The following is a 7,000-nucleotide window of genomic DNA, read 5'->3' on the forward strand; positions in this document are numbered from 1 at the left end:
CCTAGGAAATTCCTCTTTAATTAGAATATTCATGTGCCACTTGTCATTCAAAAACTGAATTCTACAGCTATCACCAATCTCTAACCTCATATTACTTACATAAAAATCATACAGTGGATAGTTAGAACTTACTACATGCACAATGTCACTCTAAATCCTGGAAACCTTCCCTTCATCTACAGTGATCAACTCAAGTAGCCATCTTCCCCCTTGAGAACCATACTTGCTAACCAATACTTGTTTCCACAGAGCATTTTCATCCACCCTATACCTCCACCACCCTTTCAATAGCAGAGCCTCATTTATATATGACAAGAGTTGATAGTAGGCCTTCCTTCCTTTCTTTCTTTAATTGTGTAAATGTTTTCTTTCCTTTTCTTTTGGGCCCTTTACCTTTAGTTTGGTCTTTGAGTGAATATTTTAATTTGGGGATTTGCCTTGTCTCCTATTGAAAGTTGAATTGGACTAAATAGTTGAGATCTCTGGCCGAGAATAATCATTAAATGAAAAACTCTTATCGATAAGAGTTTATGAAAAATGGCCCAATTGAATTTTATAAATGAGCAGGCTATCACGACGATGCTACCCCTACCTTATACTAACTTTTTTATCAATTAAATTATTTCTTTACATAATCAAAAATAAATAAATTATACTAATTATGCAATATAACTGTGGAATAATTTTATAGTTCAAAAACTAAATAAATAAAAATAAATTAATAAATAGAAAAATTTCCAACATTGAATATTATATTTTCAGATAATAATTTAAGTACAAAAAAGATAAACAAGTGACCTAAAATAATTAGAATTCGAAATGCATGTTTTCTTAAATTGTGTAATCTCACAATCGTACGATACCACATTGGTTGAATTGTAGGAACTCCTACATCATGAAAACGTTTTCCTTTAAAGATTAGAACACTAGTCTAATTTTGTGACAACTTCTGTGAAACCATAATTAATGCAGAGAAAGTAGAGTAAAAATTCGCAGAATCAAAGTTGTTGAACGATATCACATCTATTAATAAGCAAAAACAAACAGAGACTCTCTTCTCCTTATTTGAGAAGCCATTATTACAACTTATTATAAAAAGTTCAACTCACAATCTGTAGGAGGAGTGAACCATGTTGTATTGTATGTATATATGGCTTCTAGTTAACAAGAACAGATGCGCCCAAAGTCAAGTGGATAATTGGACCAGCGGCTCCTTGTACAATGTTCACAAAGGTAAGGGGATAACATAGGATTCCGGTGAGAGGGAAAACATTGTAAGCGGCGATGGGGAGTTTCACATAGACCAAGCATTGCTGCGATTGGCCAAAGAAAGGAACAACTGGAGCTGATAGGATGAGATTCACTAACCCTCCACGGGTTGTGATGGTGTAGACACCCCATTTTTGACCGTCCTCAAGACTTGGACGTCACCATTTGAACACCCGGTGATCATCCATGTTTGTGTCCGTTTGGAGTTCCCGGAGGTCTCGGCTACACGCCTTGCCTCAGGATCTCCGAACTCGACCGTTTAGTGTCTGGTCTTGCACCAAACACTTGTTTTTTGTCTTGGAGGGGCAGGGAATTCCTTGTGAGGCATCCCCACACATCACCGGCCATGGCCGGAGGCCACCGGCTGGTGTTTTGTTGCCATCGGCAATGTATATTGCCGGTCGGCATTATTTGTTGCCGGTCGGCACTCCTTTTTGTCAAAATGGCAATTTTGGGTAGCCGACTACTGTTCATCTACTTTATGTAGATATTTTGTGCCAGCTGTGATAGCTGGCACCAACTCTGTTTCCCTTCATACACGTGTATGGAGGGATTTCCCTCTAAGCAAGCTTGTTGTGTAAGCTTTGCAAGAGGGACTTCTATAAGAGGAGAGGTCTTCTCCTTGTTCTTGGTTGGAAAATTTTAAAGGAAAACCAGAGCTTATACATAGATATACCATCTCTCTCTATATTTCCCTCTCTCTCCTCCTTTAGTGTGTGTTTGGCAGCCCAAAAGTGTGTTTTACCTCACTTTTGCACTAATACACACACCATTACACCTTGCTCCGAGATTGAGTCACTTTGAGGGTTGATTCTTGAGCTTTTGAACTGATTTTGATCAAAAGAAGAGGGCTGGACCAACTGTTCTTCAAGTGTGCTTCAAGGGTAATCACTTTGCTTTAGATTCCCCAAACTTGCACTAGCTTTTTTCCTATCTTGCTTGCTGATTTAAGTTTTGTTCATAACATAAAAAAGGCTTGTATTTTCATTCTTAAGAACTTTCATAGAGGGTGTTTTGTGGTTTGAGTTCGAACTCAACCTCTTAGGCCTTATTTGGCCTTTTTGGTGTTTCCTTTGTGAGGCTTTGTTTGCTTGAGTGTCTTGGTCTTCTCACCACTGAAAACCAGTGGATTTTCAGTGGTGAGGAAGGTGGTTTGAATTCTTGTATAGGGGAGGGACACCCTCTCCCTTCATTGCCTAATTTCCTTGTCTTTTGGGTTAAAGGGCAACTTGCATGCTTGATTGATTTTGGCCCTATTTCAGAGCTTTTTGGGTGTCTTTAGGTCACATATTATCTCTGTTTTTGGTCGGACTTGTGCCCTTTTGCATGCCTAATATACTTGCTTTACATTCCTCTATTTGGCCTAGAAATGCATCTTGTGTTTAGGTCATGATTCTTGCATGTGTTAGCCTAATTTCATGAAGGTGTTGGTATTATTTTAACATGTTTAAGGCCTGTTGGCCATTTGTTTCTGCCATGCTTGCCATGTTCGGTGTCCTCTCTTTGTGTTTTGGCCTGCAAGCCTTGAGCATATTGGCCTCTAGCATGCGTAGCTTAGACCATCCTCATGATTTGGCATCATTTAGGATCATATTTCAGCCCATAAATCATGTTTGTATGCTTGCATATGTGACCTCTTTCATGCTTTGAGGATGTGCCCTTTTATGCCTAGAAATGAGCTTTGGTGCATGCATCTCATTGGAGCCACTTTAGCTGCCATATTAGTGGTTTTTGGAGTCCATTTTTGCATGCTAAAATTCTGTTTTTGCTTGTCTAATTCATGCCATGAATGGTCATGTTGGTGGAAGTAAAGTGCCTCTTTTTGTGCCTTAGCCTTAGGTCCATTGTTTTGTGTGTTGGCATGAGTGTTTGCCCACCATTTTGGGCACTTTTGGCCACTGTTTTGAGGAGGATTAAGGTCTGCCCCTTTATGGTTTAAGGCCACCATTGCATGCTTATCATATGCTTGTTGCTTATTTGGTTCATTAATGTGTTGTCCCATGATAGCCTTATGGCATATTGGTCTACATTTGCATCACATTTGCATCTTGCATGTCTAGCATTGCATATTTGCCATAGTAGTTGCATGGCATTTGGCATGCCTTGCATAATTAGTATTATGTTGCATTTTTTGAGTCATGTTTGCATAACTTGCATTGCATTACTTGGTTTGGGGTGTCAAACCAAGTGGGAGGGTTAAGGAGCGTTCATACCATAAGTGATGCAACGTGTCTTAACTTTAGGTCACCGGGGCCTTTGACTTCGGCATGATAAGGTCTTGGTCTTCATTTGTGTGTTGCATGCATTTTTACATCAAATGGCAAGCTTGATCTCTTGGGCTATCATGCACAATTGATGGCTCGAGGATCGAGGGCCACGCTTCCCTGAGTTCAATACATGATGGGGAACATGACCATGCTTACATGTGCTTGAAATCCCATGCTATATACTGTCTGTCCTCTGTTGCTGTCAAAACTGTCTTCTGCAGGAAGTATCTGCCGACCGGCAGCATATAATGCCGACCGGCAATCCTTCATGGGCCGATGGCTTCATCAACCGCCGGTGGGTATTTTAAAACGGCCGGCGGGCATTTCTTCCAGCCGATGATATTCTGCAGTGTGCAAAGAACCTGTCCCAGAACTTTGGCATTTTTCAGAGAAGCAAGGCAGTGAAAACAGAGGCAGCAATGGTATGGTACGGGCTTTCTGAGCAAGACGGGCTCGAGCATGCATCGTTCGCGCATCCCGAGGCGGAGGCTGTGGCCACCCTTCTCCTCTTTGCATTCATTCTTTTAATAAATTAGAAATTCTGTAATAATTTATTTGTTTATTATTCGGACTGTAATATTTATTCGGACCCTCCGAGTGAGGGCAATTGTGTAATAAGTTTGCGTGAGTGTGTGCATGTCTTCCAACCTCACGTCTTTCTTCCCTTTTATTTACCTGCTTATGATGGTAGACTAGGGCATATTTAAAATTAGCATACCTTATGCTATGCATGCGTGCATCCATACATTTGTCTTGCGTGCACCGGGCTCGGCGCATCATGCTAACTACATTTGTACTTCAATTCCAAATTGAAGACATGCATCAATTGACTGCATTTCACAAGCCATGCTTATGGTTAGCCGAGCCTATTCTAAGTGCATCATGTATGTGTTGCATTAGACAATTTGACATGAACTAGGACCATGCATGTTGGCTAACTAGTTTATTGTTTTGGCACGGAGTACGATGTAAGTATTTATGCTTTAGCATCTCGCATGAGTGTGAATGCTATCATGACAGCATGTTTACCATGTGGCTAGATGCTTATGTGATGAACTGTTTGAATGCCTGTGGGTGAAGGTTGGATTGTCTGAGTTGAAAAAACTCGTTGAAATCCGTATTTTAGCCTACTTGCGAGTAGCAAATTCCAAAACGTTTTTCAAAACGAACGGACATGCAATGTTTATTTCCAAATTAGGCAATCTAGTCTATACTTGTGTGCTGTGCGCATAACATAGTAATTCTAGGCTAATAAATGGAATAAGAACACATAATGTTTTCAAAACTGGATATCACGGTTAGTAGAGGCCGGTCTTCAGATCGGGCGAGAGGGGGGTGCTCATAGCTGACCTTCCCCGATCGTACCCAAGTTCCCGAGCCAAGGCAACTTTGGTGATGACGGACACGTGGCCTTCGGCACCGAGTCAAGGTTTCCTAAATTCCCACATTTTTAAAATATTTAGGTGGCGACTCTGTATCTGGCAAGGCAGTCCATGTTTGGCACTACTTTTTCAAAAATCTGTTTCTCAAAACGAGTTGCCGGATTTGGACTCTTTGGTTCAGATTAAGAACCGCGACAACAAATCGAGTCCGAACTGTAGCGAGGGCCTCCCACGCGGGCGCGTCTACAGATGGCCTGTGCAAGGATTGTTTGGCCTCCGTTGCACGACAAAGTCACGTTAACCCCAGCAATCCCTGGGCAGGTAGTACAATTAGTTTCCGGGACAGTGCAAACCACCCGACCTGCTACTGACAGTGACAGCCGCTGGCCCACGACCAGGATACTGTGGGCTACGGATGCTGCTGTGGCAACAACCAAAAGTAGGGAAAGGATGAGCTTTGAAGGATAGAGGGCCATGCTTCTTGTTTTGTATTGTAAGAAGGGAAATGGTTGGTTTTCTTTGTTTTGAAGGACGGAATATGTGTCTTGAAATGCATGGGAAAGGCCCTTATTTATAATTTCTTTTCTACACCTACAGTCCACAGATCAAAGTAATGTTCATTTCTCCAAACCCAACGATATGGCTTTAACTCTAGGTTAGGTTTGTTTAACTTTTTTTTTTTTTTAAATATATGTGAAATGTATGATTGAAATGAAATTTTAAAATTAAAACATTTTATGAATCTAAAAAGACTAATAATTGAGAGAGTTAAAAAGACTAACAAACAACAAAGGTCAAGAATAACAACCTGCTACACACCCTACTTGTAAGCATAACAGACCTCACTCCAAAGCTTTAGACCATCTCAACCTCCACCAATGCATACTCTGACCTCCCTTATGTTTGAGACCATATCATGGATTGAAAAATTGATACCCTTCAAACTTGATTTGGCCCACATTGCCACTCTTACTTTTACAATCTCCTCCACATCAGCAAAATTCGGATTAAGGCCATTGAATACACATTCATTCGTTACCTTCCAAATGGACCACAACATTACAAAAGGTAACAGTTTCCAAACCTGCAACTCCAACTTTTTGAACTTAACCCCCATCCACCAATTCATCAGACCCTCTACATTTGCAAGTGTTACCCAACTGATTCCCCATCAATCCAGCAAATCTGACCACACCGTCCATACTCTTGGCCAATGAATAAGCACATGTGGACCTGTTTCAACCTCAACTTTGCAAAAGGGGCACATAGAGTCTTCACTGCTTCTAATGACCCCAATATTGTGCAAGAACCCTGCTATTTTAACCTTGTCTTTCCAAGCTAACCATCCAAAAAATTGTACCTTTGGTGGAGCTACATTTTGCCACAACCACTTAGCTACTTTCAACCTATACCCACACCTAGCTTTAGGCAGCCCCCCAGATCAATGTATCATGGCTATTTGAACTATGATATGAAGTATTTGACAGCATCCCTTGTAATCTAATAACCCCTTCCTCCTCCCAAGGTAAAAGGGGTCTTCTAAAGTTGAACACCCACTCCCTAGAACTCTGCCTTCCTTGAGCAAACTCATTCAGAGATCCGTCCTTATCCATGGATAGGCTAAACAACCTAGAAAATTCCTCTTTAATTAGAATATTCATGTGCCACCTGTCATTCCAAAATTGAATTCTACAGCCATCACCAATCTCTAACCTTATATTACTTACATAAAAATCATACAGTCGATAGTTAGAACTTACTACATGCAAAATGTCACTCCAAATCCTGGAAACCTTCCCTTCATCTGCAGTGATCAACTCAGGTAGCCATCTTCCCCCTTGAGAACCATACATGCTAACCAATACTTGTTTCCATAGAGCATTTTCATCCACCTTATACCTCCACCACCATTTCAATAGCAGAGCCTCATTTATATATGATGAGAGTTGATAGTAGGCTTCCCTTTCTTTCTTTAATTACTTAGATGTTTTCTTTCCTTTTCTTTTGGGCCCTTTACCTTCAGTTTGGACTTTGAGTGAATATTTTAATTTGGGGATTTGCCTTGTCTCCAATTGAAAGTTG

The 7,000-nt window shown here is 40.8% G+C and overlaps 1 protein-coding gene across 1 annotated transcript; it reads right to left on the reverse strand.

Annotated features, from left to right (window-relative positions):
* Window positions 1-1,004: 1,004 nt before the first annotated feature.
* On the reverse strand, window positions 1,005-6,771 carry LOC145803555 (uncharacterized). Its single transcript, XM_082896854.1, has 3 exons — window positions 6,659-6,771; window positions 5,166-5,509; window positions 1,005-1,381 (listed from the first exon to the last, which is right to left on the reverse strand). Exons 1-3 carry the CDS (start codon window positions 6,769-6,771, stop codon window positions 1,158-1,160), a joined length of 681 nt encoding a protein of 226 aa, XP_082752980.1. The 3' UTR covers window positions 1,005-1,157.
* Window positions 6,772-7,000: the final 229 nt, after the last annotated feature.

This window comes from Camellia sinensis, chromosome 12, assembly GCF_055761805.1.
Source record: "Camellia sinensis isolate YWXY chromosome 12, ASM5576180v1, whole genome shotgun sequence".
Lineage (NCBI taxonomy): Eukaryota > Viridiplantae > Streptophyta > Magnoliopsida > Ericales > Theaceae > Camellia > Camellia sinensis.

Bases quoted from the DNA above. Each gene is read 5' to 3' on its own strand.
- LOC145803555 (XM_082896854.1), bottom strand. From the start codon at position 6,771: ATGTATGGTTCTCAAGGGGGAAGATGGCTACCTGAGTTGATCACTGCA. The intron at 5,510-6,658 runs GTATGATTTTTA...TGTGGACTGTAG, and splicing joins GTAAGTTCTAACTATCGACT to GTGTAGAAAAGAAATTATAA. The intron at 1,382-5,165 runs GTAGACGCGCCC...TCTACACCATCA, and splicing joins AATCCTTGCACAGGCCATCT to CAACCCGTGGAGGGTTAGTG.